This window comes from Mobula birostris, chromosome 12 (genome assembly GCF_030028105.1).
Source record: "Mobula birostris isolate sMobBir1 chromosome 12, sMobBir1.hap1, whole genome shotgun sequence".
Taxonomy (NCBI): domain Eukaryota; kingdom Metazoa; phylum Chordata; class Chondrichthyes; order Myliobatiformes; family Myliobatidae; genus Mobula; species Mobula birostris.
Window position 1 is genome coordinate 58834111 of NC_092381.1, and position 20859 is coordinate 58854969.

General features: G+C 41.6%; 1 protein-coding gene across 2 annotated transcripts in view; it reads left to right on the forward strand.

The window, feature by feature from the left end:
* Positions 1-20637, forward strand: part of LOC140206340 (retinoid isomerohydrolase-like) — a 40880-nt gene extending 20243 nt beyond the window's left edge. The window contains exons 5-13 of one of the 2 annotated variants that reach the window (XM_072274686.1): positions 2362-2509; positions 6612-6693; positions 7773-7905; positions 8725-8864; positions 10170-10299; positions 15395-15509; positions 15852-15946; positions 16034-16145; positions 20489-20637. In XM_072274686.1, the coding sequence (XP_072130787.1) occupies positions 2362-2509; positions 6612-6693; positions 7773-7905; positions 8725-8864; positions 10170-10299; positions 15395-15509; positions 15852-15946; positions 16034-16145; positions 20489-20637 (1104 nt within the window). The remainder of the gene's footprint in view (positions 1-2361; positions 2510-6611; positions 6694-7772; positions 7906-8724; positions 8865-10169; positions 10300-15394; positions 15510-15851; positions 15947-16033; positions 16146-20488) is intronic. The other variant, XM_072274687.1, reaches the window with a different exon arrangement.
* Positions 20638-20859: the final 222 nt, after the last annotated feature.

Consider the following 20859-nt stretch of genomic DNA (forward strand, 5'->3'; position numbering starts at 1 on the left):
TAAGGTTAAGGGTCATGATCTTATCAGATGGCAGAGGATGGACAAGGTGAGACTTTTTCTCATTTTCCTACAAGTCCGTAACCTTAATGTGCATACATCTAGGTCACTACTGAATTGCTTCTACATTTTATTTAACCCAGACTTTAACAAGTGTGACTCATTCCTAGTCTCCTAAATTCATTAGGTCAACCAAGATTAAGAACCATTCCGAGAAAGCAAAGAGCACTTGGCCTTTAGTAATTCTCTTTAGTGATACTAAATATGAATGCAGATTTGTCCTTTGTACGCGTTATTTGTATAAGAAGTTCTCCTTACTGACTTAAAAGTATTTCCACAGTCTTATTTTAATAGTAAGGCCACAGTCAGTCTGTGTGGACAACAACACCCATTACACTGAACACTGGTGCTCCCCAAGGCTGTGTGCTCAGCCCACTGCTGACACATGACTGTCTCACAGGATCCAACTCAAACCGTGTCATCAAGTTTGCAGATGGCACAACAGTGGTTGCCCTGATCAAGAACGATGACGAGACGAAGTATAGAGAGGAAGTGGAGCGGCTGCTGGATTGGTGTGAGAAGAACAAACTAAGTCTGAACATGGAGAAGATAAAGGAAATCATTGTGGACCTCAGGAAGGTGCAGACAAACCATCCCCCTCTGCGAATACATGGCTTCTCCAAAGGGAGAGCCAAGTGCACTAAGTTCCTGGGGTTTCACATCATGGATGACCTTACCTGGTCCCTTACTATCACCTCATTGAACAAGATGGCACAGCAATGCCTCTATTTCCTAAGATTGAGGCAAGCAAGGCTCCTCCCCACCCACCCCCCACCATCTTAACTGCGTTTTACAGGAACACCATTGAGAGTGTCCTGACAAGTTGCATCTCCATCTGGTATGGGAGAAGTCGAGCATCGGATCAGAAGACCCTACAAAGGACTGTGAGAATAGTTGAGAGGATCACAGGGGCCTCGCTGCCATCCATTGGAGACATTAATCAGGAGCATTGCGTAAAAACTACAATGGTCAGGGTGAGAAACGGTTTCTTCCACCAGGCCACTAAACTTCTGAGCTCCAGGCCACATCGTATTCAATGTGTCACTGATTAATCTGTTCCATACCTTCCAATATTTAAAATTAATGCACTTTGTTATTTATGTCTGATTCATCTGTAGATTTTACCTATACCTTCATAAGTCATTGTGTGCTGTGTATTACTGTGCTTTATATCCTGGTCCAGAGAAATGTTGTCTCATTTCTATATATATTATATGGTTATATACATTATGTACATGTATATAGTTAAATGACAATAAACTTGACTTGACTTGATGTGCAATATTCAAATTAAACTATGAGCTTAATCTCAAACAAGAGAAAATCTGCAGAAATCCAAGCAACACACACAAAATGCTGGAGTCCTGATGAAAGGTCTCGGCCCGAAATATCAACTTGTTTACTCTTTTCCATAGATGCTGTCTGGCCTGCTGAGTTCCTCCAGCATTTTGTGTGTGTTGTCTTGAGCTTAATCTACTCATAAAAAGGGATGGACCGCATGATGGAAGGATTCTGACCTCCACCGGCCAGTGCTGGACTGCTTTGGAGGGAGAGCGCATTGAAACGTCGACTGTTTTTGCTATAGTTGTTAAAGGAAACCATGCTCATAAAGTGCATCCGGGTTCAATTATCATGTTGTGGGAAGGGTTAGGGTTAAAACCACTCTTGGAAGTGATGAAATTAATAGGTTTCATTGTGTGTATGTGTTGGGTATTTTAGTGGTCACCAGCAGTGTACATATTACCATTTCTGATGTTCTGGTAGTTTCTGTCCACCTAATTTTTCTATTAAAACAAATGTTTCTGTGCACATTTGCTTTATGATCATTGCATGAAAATAATCACAGAAAAAACAAAGCTGTAATATTATTGTTGGTGAGTCAAGATTTTCAAAGTTCTAGTTATTATAATGATAATTATGGCCCTAATTTTCTACCAAGCAGTCACATGCGTAGTCAACACACACAAAATGCTGGAGGAAGTCAATAAGTCAGGCAGCATTTATGGAGGGGGATAAACAGATACATTTCAGGCTGAAGCTCTTCATCAGCCCTTGCTGAGTTCCTCCAGCATTTTGTGTGTGTGTGTTGTTCAAGATTTCCAGCATTTGCAGGATCATGGTGTGCATACCATGTGGTAGTGACTGCACGGTAAAACATAAACCACCGAATCAGAGGAGAAAAATTTGCAAAACTTATGTAGCTGGAAAATGATGCAAGTAATCAAATTTACTTTTGAAGCTTGTGCTTCAAAAAGCTTTCAAATTTTAGTGTGCATTTGTAATGCATTTTTTTTCTTGGTACAGGTTGATCTTTGCAACTATTGTACAATCAATGGTGCAACAGCCCACCCTCACATTGAACGTGATGGAACGGTCTACAACATTGGCAATTGCTTTGGGAAAAGGTTTGCATTTGCCTACAACATTATTAAAATACCTCCACTACAGTCAGGTATATAGTCATTTTAAAAACCATTATGGAAATAAATATAATCAAAAACTTGAATGGGGGAGGGAGTGGGTGTGTTGTTTTTAGCCGCGTAGACAGCATTTTAAATGTGTTAGTCATTGTTGAAGAATATTGCAATAGCAATTCCTAAAGCAATGGGTCTGTATCATATGTTCATGGGTTATAGCTTAGAAAAATAGAGGGCTATGGGTAAACCTAGGTAATTTCTAAGGTAAGTACATGTTCAGCACAGCATTGTGGACCGAAGGGCCTGTATTGTGCTATAGTTTTTCTATGTTTCTATGTTCAACCCAACACTGATAAATGCTGTCAGCAGTTGCAGGTGAGCTCCTCTTTAAAGCTGTAAAGTGCAATTGACCTTGTTAGAAACATGCCATCATTCCTCAGGGACAGCTCTCTCCTCTTATTTTAAAGAAAAAAAGCAATGCTAAAAACCAGTACACATGTCCTGAAATTCTGGATTCTGCAAAACTGATCCATATTCAAAGCTACAAGTATTTCCACTTGGTTATTGCTTACCATTTTCATATGTGTTGTAGCGTACACATAGATGCATTGAAGACAACCAGTCAAAAAAGTTTATCCACCATTCTAGATTGCTTTGAAACCTCAATGTCGACAATTGATACTTTATCAATTGTTGAAGAATGAGGTTTCAAGGTACTAGGAGACACATGATGAAATAGCATGACTTCTTTAATGGGAAATCGTGTTTAACATACCAGTTGGAACTTGAGAAAGATCAGCAATTTGAGGAAAGAAAGTATATAGATTTCAGCAAGGCATTTGACAAGGTACCCCATGCGAGGCTTATTGAGAAAGTAAGGAGGCATGGAATCCAAGGGGACATTGCTTTGTGGATCGAAAACTGGCTTGCCCACAGAAGGCAAGGAGTGGTTGTAGACGGGTCATTTTCTGCATGGAGGTGTGCCTCAGGGATCTGTTCTGGGACCCCTTCGTGATTTTTATAAATTACCTGGATGAGGGATGGGTTAGTAAATTTGCTGACACAAAGGTTGGAGGTGCTGTGGATAATATGGAGGGCTGTCAGAGGTTACAGTGGGACGGTGATAGGATGCAATACTGGGCTGAGAAGTGGCAGATGGAGTTCAGCCCAGATAAGTGTGAAGGGGTTCATTTTGGTAGGTCAAATATGATGGCAGAATATAGTATTAATGGTAAGACTCCTGGTAGTGCGGAGGATCAGAGGGATCTTGGGGTCCAAGTCCATAGGACACTCAAAGCTGCGACACAGGTTGACTCTGTGGTTAAGAAAGCATACGGTGCATTGGCCTTCATCAAACGTGGGACTGAGTTTAAGAGCCGAGAGGTAATGTTACAGCTATATAGGACCCTGGTCAGACCCCACTTGGAGTACTGTGCTCAGTTCTGGTCGCCTCACTACAGGAAGGATGTGGAAACCATAGAAAGGGTGCAGAGGAGATTTACAAGGATGTTGCCTGGATTGGGGAGCATGCCTTATGAGAATAGGTTGAGTGAACTCGTCCTTTTTTCCTTGGAGTGACGGAGGATGAGAGGTGACCTGATAGAGGTATATAAGATGATGAGAGGCATTGATCGTGTGGATAGTCAGAGGCTTTTTCCCAAGGCTGAAATGGCTAGCATGAGAGGGCATAGTTTTAAGGTGCTTGGAAGCAGGTACAGAGGAGATGTCAGGGGTAAGTTACTTATACACAGAGAGTGGTGAGTGCATGAAAGGGGCTGTCAGCAACGGTGGTGGAGGTGGATATGATAGGGTCTTTTAAGAGACTCCTGGACAGCTACATGGAGCTCAAAAAAATAGAGGGCTATGGGTAACCCTATGTAATTTCTAAGGTGAGGACATGTTTGGCACAGCTTTGTGGGCCGAAGGGCCTGTATTGTGCTGTAGGTTTTCTATGTTTCTATGTTAACAGACAGGATTGACAAAAGAGAGTCAGTGGATGTTGTTTATTTGGATTTTCAAAAGACCTTTGTCAAGGTGCCACACACAAAGGTGCTAAACAAGATGAAAGCCTAGGGTATTACAGGAAAGGTACCAGCATAGATAGAGGATTGGCTGATTGGCAGGAGACAAAGTGTGGGAATAAAGGGAGCGTTCTCTTGTTGGCTGCCTATGACTAGTGGTTTTCTGCAGGGGTCTTTTCATGTTATATCTCAATTTGGATGACAGAATTGATGGTTTTGTGGCTAAGATTTCAGACAATATAAACATAGGTGGAGGGGCAAGTAGTGCTGAGGAAGAAGGGAATCCGTGGAAGGACTTAAGACAGATTAGGAAAATGGACAAAGAAGTGGCAACATAGTGTAGAGAACTGTATGGACATGCACTTTGGTAGAAGGAATAAAGGCATAAATTATTTTCTAAATGGAGAGAAAATTAAAAATTCACAGGTATCTAGGAGTTCTCATGTAGAATTCCCTAAAGGTTAACTTGCAGTCTGAGTCAATGGAAAGGAAGGCAAATGCAATGTTAGCATTTATTTTGAGAAGGTTAGAATATAAAAGCAAGCATGTAATGCTGAGGCTTTATAAGGCATTTATAAGTCTGCACTTGGAGTATTGTGAGCAGTTTTGAGCCCTTTATCTATGAAAAGAAATGCTGGCATTGGAGAGGGTCCAGGGAAGCTGAATTGGAGAATGTCCAGAGGAAATTCATGAGAATGATCCCAGGAATGAAAGGGTTAATGTGTGAGAAGCATTTGATGAAGAATGAGGGGGATCTCATTGAAACTTATTGAACATTGAAAGGCCTAAATAGAGTGGATATGGAGAGGATGTTTCCTATGGGGATAGTTTAGGACCGGGGTGCCTGGCCTCAGAATAGAAGTTTGGCCCCTTAGAACAGAGACAATAAGGACTTTCTCTAGCCAGCATGTGACGAATCTGTGGAGTGCATTGCCACAGATGGCTGTGAAGGCCAAGTCATTGGGTATATTTAAAACAGAGGTTTCTAGTTTCTTGATTAGTAATGGTGTCAGAGGTTATGTGGAGAAAATAGGAGAATGGGGTTGAGAAAGATAATAAATCAACCATGATTGAATGGTGGATCAGACTTTATGGGCCAAATGGCCTAATTTTGCTTCTATGTCTTATAGTCATAATTTCTTTTTTATTTTACTTTAAAATAGTTTTAGAAGTTGTTACTTAAAATACAGTGCCCTTTTGTTCCTTTCAGTCCATGTCAGCTCCCAACCAAGCAATCCTCGTGCATTCCCCTTCTTTCCCTGCAACCTATTTTCTCTTGCAGGTCCATCAACTCCCCTTTAATTCTTTTCCTCCTCAGAGTTGTATTTTCAGAACCAATTAATCTACCAGCATGTCATTGCAACTTGGGTAAAAACTGCACTACCAAATGGAAACTCACGTGGTCACAGGGAGAACTTGCAAACTCCATACAGATAGTTTTGAACCTGGGTCCCTTAAGCTGAGAAACATTGATGCTTTCTGCATCATCCCTGTGCCAGTGGCACTTCGGTGTATCGTCTGGAGAATCAAATAGATACTACAACGAGTACACGTCTCTTAATACATTTATCAAATGGTTTGTGCTAGTGTTCCTTCACAGAAGTTTTTGATAACTAGAGGGAGTACTTCAGTGAAGCACCCAATGAATTTAACTGACCAAAACCCAGGAATTTCCTACAAAATGCATTTATAGGAGTGACATTACCAACACCAAACTAAAACACTCAGATCCAGCTCTGTGTGGCTTTATTGACGGAGATTTTCATTTTGATGTTTTGGGGGAAGAGTCAACCCTTGGCTACATTTGGACAGCAACTTAACAGCTATTTACACAGTATTCTTTCCTGCATTGTCAAAAAAAAATTATGAACTGAAAGTATTAGCATTCTTGCATTTCATAAGAACCTCTGTGTTTTCATGATCAGTTTCTAGGAACCACCCAAAGATTACTCTCTTTATAGAGTAATTCAAAGAAATTTTATATTCCACAGGTATGAAAATCATAATGAGATTTATCGTCTTGGTATCTATAGAATATATTGCTGATGAAAAGGATAAAATCTGAATGGGATTTCTAAGAAGTTGTGGCTCAACATACAAATGTTTACTATTACAGATAAGCAAGATCCCTTGAGGAAAACAGAGGTCATTGTGCAATTTCCATGCAGTGACAGGTTCAAGCCTTCCTATGTACACAGGTTTGTTTATTTTCAGAGGAGTAAGGTTTGTCTTACTTGAAAATCCTGGATCGCTTCGGAATACAAAACTACCAGTGTAGTACTTTTTGTTTTAAAATCAAATTTAGCAAAAATCTAACTTCAAAGATTTTTGTGTGTTTTATTGACTTTGAATAGATCTAACACTTCGCATTACTGAGATAGGAAAAGAAACATTTCCTACTGATGATCATTTTATTCTTTATGGCAAGTCAACTTGATTTCAAAGTGAAAATATTACACATGCTGGAAGTCTGAATTTTAAAAAAACACAAAGTTTTAGAAATATTCTGCAGATTAAAGTATGTATTTAGAGAGAAAAAACAGCTAATATTTCAGTTCAGTGATATTTATCAGATCTTGCTGAAACTTCATGCAGCCAATACAAATTTATTTCCCTCACTCTATATACGGCCTGTGCAAGTGTGCATAGGTCAGGGATGGCCAACCTTTTACATTCCATGCGTCAATTTTTTCACATACGAGTTCAGAGGCAATTTTTTCACGCACGAGTTCCATATCAACATATTTTTACAAGAATTGAATGGGGGTACAAGAGTTGTATGGCGCATCTGAACTTGTGAGTGAAAAAATTGACGCATGGAATGTAAAAGGTTGGTCATCCCTGGCATAGGTTCTGAATAAACATGAGATTGGGCACAGTGTTATTGCTAAATTCCCATGATTAAACAATTTACATAATTCAAGCAGTCACTTGATAAGCTAGTAATAGACAACTATCTATAGCTGAGCTCTTACATAATCTCAGGGTATATACTCACAGTTAAAGGACTAATACTCAAATGTTTTAGCTCTGTTATATAATAATGATCAGAAGATTTACAGGGTCGTTTTAAAAGAATGCTAATTTAGTTCAAATTTTTCATTTTGTTAAGAATGCATGTCCATTAATTATGGTTATGAATTAGATCATGGCCGTTTTCCCCAAAACATGACAAAAGAACAGGTCCATAAAGCATCTTGCAATATCTATCTCTATCTATCTATAATTGTTGTTATTGAATTCAACACTAATTCAGATTTTGGCTTCATCCACGCAGTTTTGGTTTGTGTGAAAACTACATTGTGTTTGTGGAACAACCTGTCAAAATTAACCTGTGGAAATTTCTCTCATCATGGAGTGTGCGAAGTGCTTCCTACATGGACTGCTTTGAATCAAATGATTCCATGGGAGTAAGTAATGGTTTTATTCCAGTAAGGAAAGTCAAGAGCTGCGTTACTGGGTAAAAAGTTAATCCTGTTACTGTACTGGTGCGGCACAGTAGTGTAGCAGTTAGCACAATGCTTTACAACACCAGCTGTAAGATTGAGATTCAATTCCTGCTGCTGTCTGTAAGGAGTTCATACATTCTCCCCATGACCACATGGGTTTCCTCTGGGAGCTCCAAGTTCCTCCCACTTTCCAAAGCCATACAGCTTAGAGTCCACACGCTACATTGGATTCTGAAGCATAGTGACACTCACACTCTACCTACAGTACACCCTCAACACAGAATGATGCATTTCACTGTATGTGTTGACATTCGTGTGACAAATGAAGCTAATCTTATCTCTCCTTTTGCGCTGTTGTCTGCCCCGCAACCTTTATCTTTTCCTTCAACTTCTCTTTAAAATGCTGCAATTTTTCTGCTGCAATTAACGCATTTCATTATCTGTAACTCTCTAAGTAAATGCATTATTTCTGTCTCAATACATCTTTTGGTGGTAATATAAAATTGATGTCCATAGTCCCACTATGAGCCATGTACAATCCTTATAATATAGGATGCATTGACCACTGGTATGGTAAATTGGTTTCTTCTTGTCATGCATATAGAGCTGCAGTGAAAAACATGTCTCAAAAGCATCCATACAGATCAATTTATTATAGCGGTGTATTGAGGAAATACAAGATGAAACAATAACAGAGTGCACAATGAAGTGTTATGTTTGGATGGGAATATTGTAAAATTTCTACTTTGACAGAAAACATTCTTTGCCTCCTACTCCCAGACATGGTTCCACGTTGCAAACAAGAAGACTGGTGAATACCATAAATTCAATTACAGGACTTCAGCATTTAATATTTTCCATCACATTAATACTTTTGAAGACAGTGGTTTTATTATTGTCGATGTTTGCTCCTGGAAGGGGTAAGTGAAAACTTCTTTATAAGAATTGATGATTTATACCTTTCCAAATCTTTCACCAAATCTCTGTTGAGACCACAGTTAGAGTATTGTGTTCAGTTCTGGTCACCTCATTATAGGAAGAATGTGGAAGCTATGGAGAGGATGCAGAGGAGATTTACCAGGATCTTGCCTGGATTGGAAAACAAGTCTTATGAGGCAAGGTTAGTAGAGCTGGGACTTTTCTCTTTGGGGTGTAGAAGGATGAGAGGGGACTTGATAGAGGTCTACAAGATTGAGAGGCATAGATAGGGTAGATAGCCAGTACCTGTTTCCCAGGGCATGAATAGGAAACACCAGAAGGCATATGTACAAAGTTAAGGGAGAGAAGTTTAAGGGAGACATCAGGGGTAAGTTTTTTACACAGAGGGTTGTGGGTGCCTGGAATGACTTGCCAGGGATGGTGGTGGAGGCTAAGACATTAGGGGTATTTAAGAGCCTCTTGACAGGCACATGGATGAAAGAAAAATAGAGGGTGAAGGGGTAGTGTGGGTTTAGTACGTTTTTTTAGGAATATACGGGTCAGCACAACATCGAGGGCCGAAGGGCCTGTACTGTGCTGTAGTTGTCTAGTGTCTAATAACATTAGAAACTGACATGGAGAGACTTGTGATCCACCTTGACTTCTCGTTTTTCCAGGATGTAAATGACAACAAGCTATCCAATTATAAAATGGTGCAAAATAGTTAAAAGCAATTTAGCCTGGATTTTGAGGGAGCTAGTTTAAATAATCCTTATCATTCTCAATTTTTTCCCCACAGACTTGTGATTTTTTTTTACACGTCAAGTGTTGATTTAGTTCTCCTCTTGGAAATTATAATGAATCTGCCTTCACCATCCTTTCAAGCAGAGCCTTTCTGACTACAATAACTCTGAGGGGAAAAGAAGTTCTCCATACCACCTTCTCTTATCTTTGTCGTTCATAAATCAGTTTCCTGGGCAAAGAAGCTGTTTCTCCTTACTTACCCTGATACATTTCCTGACAATACATCAGCAACTGAAAGCTCACAACAATAAGTCAACTCTCCATTTGATTCTTTTTCTCTCTCCTTTCCTGACCTGTGTACTAAAATGCAATCTTAATGTGCTGTGATTCCTCTGTGGTAAAATTAGGGAATCAGAGTGGAGAAAGACTTACAGATATAAATATTTGTTCATTTTTAAAGATAAATGAATAGTTAAACCGCTGTACATCATTTATTTTTAACCAAATTAATTTGATAATATTTTATCCAATTTCTGTCTTGTGAATTTTCCCTCCCAATGCAGGTTTGAGTTTATATACAATTACTTGTGGCTTGCCAATTTACGTGAAAACTGGGAAGAACTAAAACTGAATGCAAAAAAGGCTCCTCAGCCGGAAGTTAGAAGATATGTTCTACCACTGGACATAAACAATGTGAGTATTAATTAATGTGATGCTAAAAGACAAGGATTTCCGTTACAACAGGCTATGAAAATGGTTAATAGTCAAAGATAAATTGATACTACCAGAACACAGGAAAAAGAAGTACCAGGCCATCTGACCCGTCGTTCCTTGTGATCACGGGGCTAATCTGCTCCAAGTCTCTCTCCACTTTTGTGCAAGTCCCCCACAGTCAATTCCCTGACTTTTTTTTTTAATTATCTGCTCTTCAAATACCTCCAATCATGTAGGCTCTATAATTCTCCTTCTGGAGAATTCCAAGATGCGTTACACTTTATGAGAAGAAATTCTTATGCACTCTCAGTCTGTAAGTAACTGCCCCTTATCTTTTATGTCCCTTTGCTTGAGACTCTCCCACTAGAGAAAACATGTCAACGTCAACATTAAGTTCATCACTCACCCACCCACCCCCCCCCATCCGCCCCTTAGAATTGTATATCCATCAGCAAGATCAACTGTTCATTCTTCCAAACTACAAAAAATAGAGTTTAATTCAGTATCAGGCAAAACCAAAACAGAACTTCTGAAAGTGCACATCAGGAGTTCAGATGGAAAAAAATTATGCAACAATTTGTTGAAAAGTGTCATCATATGAAACTCTCTACCTTTTTAGATGCTGAGGATTAGAGTATAATTCCACTATTTTCTGTTTATATCTCAGCTACAATTGAGACTGTGAATGGACACCAGCAAACTGGCAATCAAAATAGTCTAAAGACAAGGATTAGTATTTTTAAATGCATTCATTTGCACAAAAGTGTTTCGGTATTCAAGGTGAGGTAGTACATTAGATTTGTGGGAGAAGCCAGAGAGTGGTAGTAGTTGGTTGCCCCTCTAACCAGAGGCCTGTGACTAGTGGTGTGCTGCAGGGATCAGTGCTATGTCTGTTGTTGTTTGTCATCTATATCAATGATGGATGATAATATGGTTTACCAGATCAGTAAATTTGCAGATGACATCAAGATTGGAGGTGTAGCTGACAGCAAGGAAGGCTATCATGGCTTGCAGTGGGATCCAAACCAGCTGGAAAAATGGGCTGAAAAATGGCAGATGGAATTTAATGCAGACAAGTGTGAGGTGTTGCACTTTGGTAGGACCAACCAGGGTAGTTCTTACACAGTGGGGCACTGAGGAGTGCAGTAGAAGAAAGGGATCTGGGAATACAGGTCCATAATTTGGAGTATTGTGTGCTGTTCTGGTCATCTACCTACAGGAAACATGTAAATAAGGTTGAAAGAGTACAGAGACATTGCTGGTTCTAGAGGACCTGAGTTATAAGGAAAGATTGAATAGGTTTGGGCTTTATTCCCTGGAACATAGAAGATTGAGGGGCGATTTGATAGAGGTGTACAAAATTATGAGGGTATAGATAGGGTAAACGCAAGCAGTCTTTTTCCACTGAGGTTTGGTAGGACTACAACAAGAGGTCATGGGTTAAGGGAGAAAGGTGAAAAGTTTAAGCAGAACATGAGGATAAATTTCTTCACTCAAGGAGTTGTAGGAGTGTGGAATGAGCTGCCAGGCAAGTGGTGCAAGTGAGCTCAATTTCAATCTTTAGGAGAAGTTTGGATAGGTACATAGATAGCAGGGGTACGGAGAGCTAAGGTCCCAGTGCAGGTTGATGGGAGTAGGCAGCTTAAATGGCTCGGCACGGACTAGATGGGCTGAAGGGCCTGTTTCTGTGCAGTACTTTTCTATGAGTCTATAATGTGTCCTTTGGTCAAGTTAGTACTTATTTGTCTGCATATTGGTCACTGCACTCCACAACAGGCTAGCTTAATTCACATGAATCACAAACTGAATCTGTAGGTTTTTGCAACTAAAAATGGCGGAGGTCTTTTATGTCTAAGAAAAACCATAACAACTCATTTATTGTACTCCAAACACTGAACACAAAAAGCACAGTAACAGAACTTCATGTAATACCTCATCACGTCAGACCAGCCTCTTAAAGTGAACCCCACCTCAATGTCAGTGGTTGTGAATTATGTACGTTTCCACCAATTACATTACCCTACACCGGCTTGCCCCAGGATTCACTAAAACCGGCATTGTCAGCCTGTCCAGAGCTCAGGCCAGCTGCCCAGCTCAGATCCTGTGTGCCATGGGTAGAGGACAGTCGGTGCCCTGGCTCATCCAGAGGTGTGATGGCACGCTCAGGGTCATGACATAACAGCAGGGGCATGGTAGCCAGATCACAGTGGGCCGATTTAATGCGACCTACCAAAACATATTCAGGTTTACCACTCTTATCTATGATAAAAGTTTTTCTCTCCGTTCTAAAATGCAGAACAGGCTGTCATAAGGGAGCCTAAGGGGATGTTGTTGTGCATCATCGTGGATGAAAACAAATTAGATTAGATTATGAGAACACTCAGTCCTCGTTTATTGTCATTTACAAATGCATTCATGCATTAAGAAATGATACAATGTTCCTCCAGAGTGATATCACAGAAAACAGGACAAACCAAGACTAACACTGACAGAACCACATAATTATAACATATAGTTACAGCAGTGCAAAGCAATACCATAATTTGATGAAGAACAGACCATGGGCACGGTAAAAAAAGTCTCTAAGTCCCGAGTCGATCGACTCCCGAGTCCCCGATAGCAGGTGGCAAAAGGGAGAAACTCCCTGTCATAAACCTCCAGGCACGGACAACTGCCGATGCCTTGGTAGCACTTGACCACAGCCGACACTGAGTCCGTCCATCCGAAAACTTCGAGCCTCCGACCAGCCCCTCCAATACAGCCTCCCGAGCACCATCCTCTGCCGAGCGCCTTCAACCTCATCCTGGCCGCCGAAACAAGCAAAGCCGAGGATTCAGGGCCTTCTCCTCCGGAGATTTGACCAAAGGACACATTATAGTGTCATAGAAAAGTACAGCACAGAAACAGGCCCTTCAGTCCATCTAGTCCGTGCCGAGCCATTTTAAATGAGTCAGAATATAGATCAACAGGAATCCAAGAGTGCTGTACACCCTGATGGGAAGTAGGAACACATTCCAAAAGTCTTGGATGTTTGGGACTTGGTAGCAATCAGGGTGGTGGGGTCATTAAGGCCTCGGTAATCACCACATGGGCACAAACCACCATCAAACTTGGGGACCACATGGAGGGGAAAAGCCAGAGGCTATTCGATCGGCTTAGCAAATTGGGAAACTCAACCTTCGCAGTTGCCAGCTTTCCTGGGTCCTGAATACGTGGAAGGGCATGGACTGTTGGGCCAGTTGTATAAATGTGGTCTCAATTCCATGTTTATGACTGTAGTGGAGAATGTGAGCTTGGTGAGGTTTGGGAATTCCCCCAGCAGTCAAGTAAACTCGTGTGGCAGTGCAGGTGCTTGACAGAGTCATTGTGGGGAACTTACTGGGAGAGTCGGGTAATGACCCAAAGTCCTTGACATCCACGAGCTGGCAATTCTTAAGATCAACTAATAGTCCTTGGGCACACAGGAAATCTGATCCAAGCAGAGGTCCTTTAGCCAGGACGAAGTTCCATGTGTCACATCGCCCACTGAAGCAGGCATCACCTGTCGTGTCCCATGAGTTTGGATCCTGCTGCCACTGGCGGCCTCCAGCAAGGCTTCGTCACTTTTTGCCTTCTCACCAATAGGTGATGCTGGCAGCACACTCACTTGAGCACCCGTGTCACACAGGAAGCGTCACCCTGAAAGGGAGTCCATAATGAACAGAAGACATCCCTGGCAGCTGGGACCCAAAGTGTGCATAAACCTCTGACTTCCCAATGTGCTGGCACTGTTGAAGCTGCAAGGTGGTCGGCAGTTCTTAGCATTCCTACCAAAGTGAGCATGGTAAAATCACAGGTCTGGTATCGTCTGTTTCACAGCCACAGGCGTCCTTATGCTGGGGCCTTGCTGACCGGGGCATATTGAGGCAGAGAAAGGAGGAGGAATTATTAATCGCTGCCTGGCTGACTGTAGACTATCAGCCCACTTTAGCAAGCTCCTTATGTCCTCGCGCATTAGCGAGGTCTATACGAACTCAATCAGGCATTTGCTGTGTGAGGAGTTCTTTTAAAAATAGAACAAGGATGGTGATTTCCCAGGCGAGACAGAATGTGGTCCGTTAGCTGCGATGACTTAGCATTGCCAAGGCCAGGCAAGGTGAACAACTGTTTGGTGCGCTAGACTCCAATATTCTAAAAGTCTGTAAAAGGTGAGATTTCAGTGATTAATATTTATCATGTTCAGCCGAGTGTTCTAGTAGACTCACCACTCTTGTGAAGTGGAGTTGCTGAGTGATGCTACCACATAGAAATATTTGGTGTTATTAGGGGAGACTCCACAGCGCGAATCGGGGCTTGGCTTGTACAAAATAAGCGACAGCATTTTGCTCCCAAAACTCCGGCAGTTTCAAAGTGACTGTTTTGGCTGTCAAGATCAATAACTCTGGAATCATTCTAGAGCATCGGGGTCACCAGTGTAGGTTTTCACAAATAAAAATGGCGGAGGTGTTTTATGTTTAATAAAAACCATAACAACTCATTTATTGTACTCCAAACACTGAACACAAAAAACGTGGTAACAGAACTTCACATCATGTCAGACCAGCCTCTTAAAGTGAACCCCAACTAAATGTTGGTGTTTGTGAATTATGTATGTTTCTGCCAATTACATTACTCTACAGAGCGAGTAGGTTACTGTCACATTGTGAATAAATAGCATCCTGTTTTGAGAGAATAATGATCACTAAGAGATTGCCTGGTCCATGCTAACAAATACCGATACTTGGGTCAGGAGAAGGAGTTTGGATTTGTACCTGACCCTATCACTGGACCCAATTTGTGCAAAGTCAGGGACCCATCATTTATTTTCCAAGCTATTTACCAAACCTGGATCTTTCAGGTGGAGGCAATACAAACCCATTTTTAGGGAAACATTTCGTTCAATCAGTATCTCTGCTCCAAGAATTCTGTTGATTTTTCAGTAAAGTACTATTCTAGAAGTCTCTGAGAAGACATTAAATGAAGCATTCTTATCCTGTGCACTGACAACATTAGACAATACAGTTCATACAGTAAACTGTTTTTATACTTCATCCAGGTAGAACATGGAAAAAATTTAATCTCTCTCAACTCAACCACTGCCACCGCTACAGTTCGGCAAGATGGGACAATCTGGTTGGAACCAGAAGTACTTTTCTCAGGACCTCGGCAAGGTGATCTCTCTTTTAAAAAAACATAGAAACATAGAAAGCGTACAGCACAATGAAGACCCTTCGGCTCACAAAGCTGTGCCACACCTTAGAATTTACCTAGGGTTACCTATAGCCCTCTACTTTTCTGAGGTCCATATACCTATCCAGAAGTCCCTTAAACGACCCTATCGTATCCACCTCCACCACTGTCGCCGGCAGTCCATTCCACGCATTCACCACTCTCTGCATAAAATGACTTACCCCTGACATCTCCTAAAAGATCTGCAGAGGAACTTTCTAGGGTCTAAACTTGTTCATTAAGAATGTTTGAAATTTTCATAAAACATGTGTTCTGTGTTACAGCCTTTGAATTTCCTCAGATTAACTATAAGAAATTCAATGGAAAGGATTATACTTTTGCTTATGGACTGGGACTGAACCATTTTGTTCCAGATAAGGTAAAATTGGGTTTGCTGAAGAAGCAGTTGCGGCTAGCGGGCTAAAAATAAATTGGACTTCATAAACATGCTTTTCCTTCCATGTAGATATACAAGTTAAATGTGAAAACCAAGGAACACTGGATGTGGCAAGAACCAAACACATATCCATCAGAACCCATCTTTGTTCCCCATCCAGATGCACTGGATGAAGATGATGGTATGAAATGATTGTTAGATCTGGTTGTAAGCTTCATTTTTTATCATTAAATGTCTCCGTCAAAACAGAAGTTTCCAATTCGACTTTGCTTCCCTTTACATTGAGAGAATCAAAATCAGGTTTAATATCATTGGCATATGTTGTGAAACTTGTTCTTATGTGGCAGGAGTACATTGTAATACATAATAAAACTGTGGATTACAGTAAAGTATATATAATATTATTAAAAAGATAAATTAAATAAGTAGTGCAAAAAAAGAGTTGCAAGGTAGTGTTTATGGGTTCAAAGTCCATTGAGAAAAGGGGAAGAAGCTGTTCCAGAATTGCTGAGTGTGTGCTTTCAGGCTCCTGTACCTTTTCCCCGATGGTAGCAATGCGAAGAGGGTACGCCCTAGATGCTGGGGTGGCTAGTGCCCATAATAGAGCTGACTGAGTTTACAACTTTTGGCAGCTTATTTTGATCCTGGCCAGTGTCCCCCTCCCCCCATAAGAGATGATGATGCAGCCAGTTAGAATGCTCTCCACGGTACATAGAAACATAGAAAATAGGTGCAGGAGTAGGCCATTCGGCCCTTCGAGCCTGCACCGCCATTCAGTATGATCATGGCTGATCATCCAACTCAGAACCCTGTACCTGCCTTCTTTCCATACCCCGATCCCTTTAGCCACAAGGGCCATATCTAACTCCCTCTTAAATATAGCCAATGAACTGGCCTCAACTGTTTCCTGTGGCAGAGAATTCCACAGATTTACCACTCTCTGTGTGAAGAAGTTTTTCCTCATCTCGGTCCTAAAAGGCTTCCCCTTTATCCTTAAACAGTAACCCCTCGTTCTGGACTTACCCAACATCGGGAACAATCTTCCTGCATCTAGCCTGTCCAACCCCTTTAGAATTTTATATGTTTCAATAAGATCCCCCCTCAATCTTCCAAATTCCAGTGAGTATAAGCCTAGTCGATCCAGTCTTTTATCATACGAAAGTCCTGCCATCCCAGGAATCAATCTGGTGAACCTTCTTTGTACTCCCTCTATGGCAAGAATGTCTTTCCTCAGATTAGGGGACCAAAACTGCACACAATACTCCAGGTGTGGTCTCACCAAGGCCTTGTACAACTGCAGTAGAACCTCCCTGCTCCTGTACTCAAATCCTCTTGCTGTGAATGCCAGCATACCATTCGCCTTTTTCACCACCTGCTGTACCTGCATGCCCATTTTCAATGACTGGTGTACAATGACACCCAGGTCTCCTTGCACCTCCCCTTCTCCTAATCGGCCTCCATTCAGATAATAATCTGTTTTCCTGTTTTTGCCACCAAAGTGGATAACCTCACATTTATCTACATTAAATTGCATCTGCCATGAATTTGCCCGCTCACCTAACCTATCCAAGTCACCCTGCATCCTCTTAGCATCCTCCTCACAGCTAACACTGCTGCACAGCTTCGTGTCATCCGCAATCTTGGAGATGCTGCATTTAATTCCCTCGTCTAAGTCATCAATATATATTGTAAACAACTAGGGTCCCAGCACTGAGCCTTGCAGTACCCCACTAGTCACTGCCCGCCATTCTGAAAAGGTCCTGTTTATTCCCACATCTGTACAACTGTACATCTGTACAACTTTGTGAGGGTCTTTGGTGACAAACCAAATCTCCTCAAACTCCTAATGAAATATGGCTGCTGCCATGCCTTCTTTGTAACTGCTTCGATATGTTGGTGCCAGGGTAGATCCTCAGAGATACTGACATATCTGAGAATTTGAAACTGCTCACCCTTTCCCCTTCTGATCCCTCTATGAGTACTAGTGTGTGTTCCCTTGACTTACCTTTCTGAAGTCCACCTTCAGTTTTTTGATCTTACTGACGCTGAGTGTAAGGTTTTTGCTGTGACACCACTCAACTAGTTGATGAATCTCGCTCCTGTATGCCTTCTCGTCATCATCTGAAATTCTGGCAACAATAGTTGTGTTGTCACCAAATTGATAGCTGTCACTTGAGCTGCACCTAGCCACACAGTCATGGGTGTAGAAAGAGTAGAGCAGTGGGCTAAGCACACTTCCTTCAGGTGTGCCAGTGTTGATTATTAGTGAGGTGATGTTATTTCTGATCCACACAGACTGGTCTTCTGGTAAGGAAGTTGAGGATCCAGTTACAGAGGGAGGTACAGAGGCCCAGGTTTTGGAGCTTTTTGATCAGACCTGTAGGAATGATTGTATTAAATGCTAAGCTGTAGTCAATAAGCAGCACACTGACGTAAGTATTAGTATTGTCCAGATGATCCAACAACGCCTGAACAGCCAATGAGATCACATCTTATGTAGACCTATTGTGATGATAGGCAAATTGCAGTGGGTCCAGGTCCTTGCTGAGACAGGGGTTGATTTTAGCCATAACCAACCTCTCAAAGCACTCCATCACCATAGATGTGAGTGCTATTGGATGATAGTCATTAAGGTAACTCACCCTACTCTTGGGCACTGGGATGATTGTTGGCCCTTTGAAGAAGGTAGGAACTTCTGCCTGTAGCAATGAGAGATTGAAAATGTCTTTGAACGCACCTGCCAGTTGGTTGGCACAAGTTTTCAGAGCCCTACCAGGTACCCATCAGGAACTGTCGCCTTGCACCCTCTTGAAAGACGACCTGAAGTCGGCCTCCGAGACAAAGATCAAAGAGTCACCGGGTGCTGCAGGGATCTTGATAGCTGTAGTTTTTCAAAGGTTTCAAAGGTACATTTAATGTCAGAGAAATGTATACAATATACATCTTGAAATGCTTTTTCTTCTCAAACATCCACAAAAACAGAGGAGTGCCCCCAAAGAATGAATGACAGTTAAATGTTAGAACCCCAAAGTCCCCCCCCAGCTCCCTTTCCTCCTGTAAGCGGGAGAAAGCAACAATCCCCCTTCCCCCCCACCAGCAAAAAAAAGCATCGGCACCCGCCACCGAGCACTCAGGTGTGAACAAGGCAACAGACAAAGACACAGACCTGGAGTACTCCAAAGACTACTTGTTCACCCAGCATTCAACATAATAAGGGAGAAAGGGGTGTCTCTGTTTCACAGCAAGAGGGGAGACATAACAAACAACTCACTAGTTTACAATGTTAAAAGTCCGTTGCTTCGCTTTTTCCAAGCTCAGTGCCCAAAGATCTCATGTCTCTGGGCACACAGCCTTAGATCTTCTATCTCCCACGACACACCAATCTTCTGCTCGGACACTAACCTCCAATCCCCCCCCCCAACCCCGGTCTCCAAAGCCACAAAAACTCAGTCCTCCGAAGGCGAGTGGAGCCCTAAGGCTGAGCCCTTGGCGTGCTGAATAATGGCCAGTTGTGAAACCCCGACAGCGGGTCCCATTCTCGCAAAGAACCGTAGTCAGCGTGTAACTCCAGGTCAGGGGCTTCAAAGGAACCCTGAAAGGGAAAAATAGAGATATTAAAGATGGAAATAGAGCTGTTTCTGAAGATGCAAACAAAGGAGTTGCCGTTAGGCGCCATTAACTCTCCTAAGCTCCGCCTTCTTTTTATTTTCCCTTTCAAAGCATGCATAAATGGCATTGAGCTCATCCGGGAGTGAAGCATCACTGTCATTCATGATAAGTTTTGCGGTGTAGCAAGTAATGAGAGGACCGGTGTAATCTGTTACTGTGTCCTGAGTAGTTTGTCTTTTAATTACAATTGATTGGGAAGGTGAGAATCTGAGCAGGCAGAATTGACTCTAGTTTGGCAAAAGTTGGCAATACTGCGTTTCAGTCATCTGTGCGGTTCTAATTAATGAAGCTCCACAGCATATTTGCACACAGGTTTTGGAAATATTTTTAGGTCTCTTGAATCTGCACATAAATTCTGTGGACTTGAGTAACTGTAATGTTCTTTAAAAGGAGAGGGGGTGCTTTTCTCCATGATTGCAAATAGAATTCTTAGCAACTTGATTTAGTGTCTTGCATGTGATTTTAGACTTCTTTACATTGAATTGTTGTATAATGTCTGTCTTTGCATTGGTGGTTTGTTTGTAACTAGCTTTGTTGGTACAGTTGGCCTCACTTGAGCGAGTCTGTTCCTGTGAAATATTAAATAAATCTTTCTCTTTCATAAAAGCAACCCAAAAAGTGAGCAATGAAAATTAAAACCTAACATTCATACATCTCACGTGATAAGCTATCTGCTTAATATGAAGCTTTGTCTTAAAAGGACTTGAGTGGGAGACTGGAGTCCACAGTTACAGGCAGGCAAGAGGGCAAGCTGTGCAAGAGATTGTTTAAATTGTGCCCTGGTACAGAAAGAAGTTCTTGTCTGAAAATTCCTTCATCATTTATGTGCAATGACAATTTTCTTTCTGTTCACAGGAGTGCTGCTGACATCAGTAATTAGCCCAGGTTCAGGGCAAAATCCTGCCTTCCTTCTCATTTTGGATGCTAAGAATCTCAGTGAGATAGCAAGGGCAGAAGTGGAGATCAATATCCCCGTTACCTTCCATGGAATGTATAAACCTTGACGGCATATTACCTGGTGGAACTCAATATGTTGCAATGTGAGATAAACCAATATATGTCGAACAGAGTAAACACACTACCTGATTTGTTCAAGTGGTATGAAAATAAATGTCCTAGTTACTTAATAGTTTTAAACTGCACAATAAATTGAAATTAGTTTAAGCCAATATTGGGTTTCTGCATGAAACCAAGCATTCATTCTATGACATCACAGCTTAACAGAG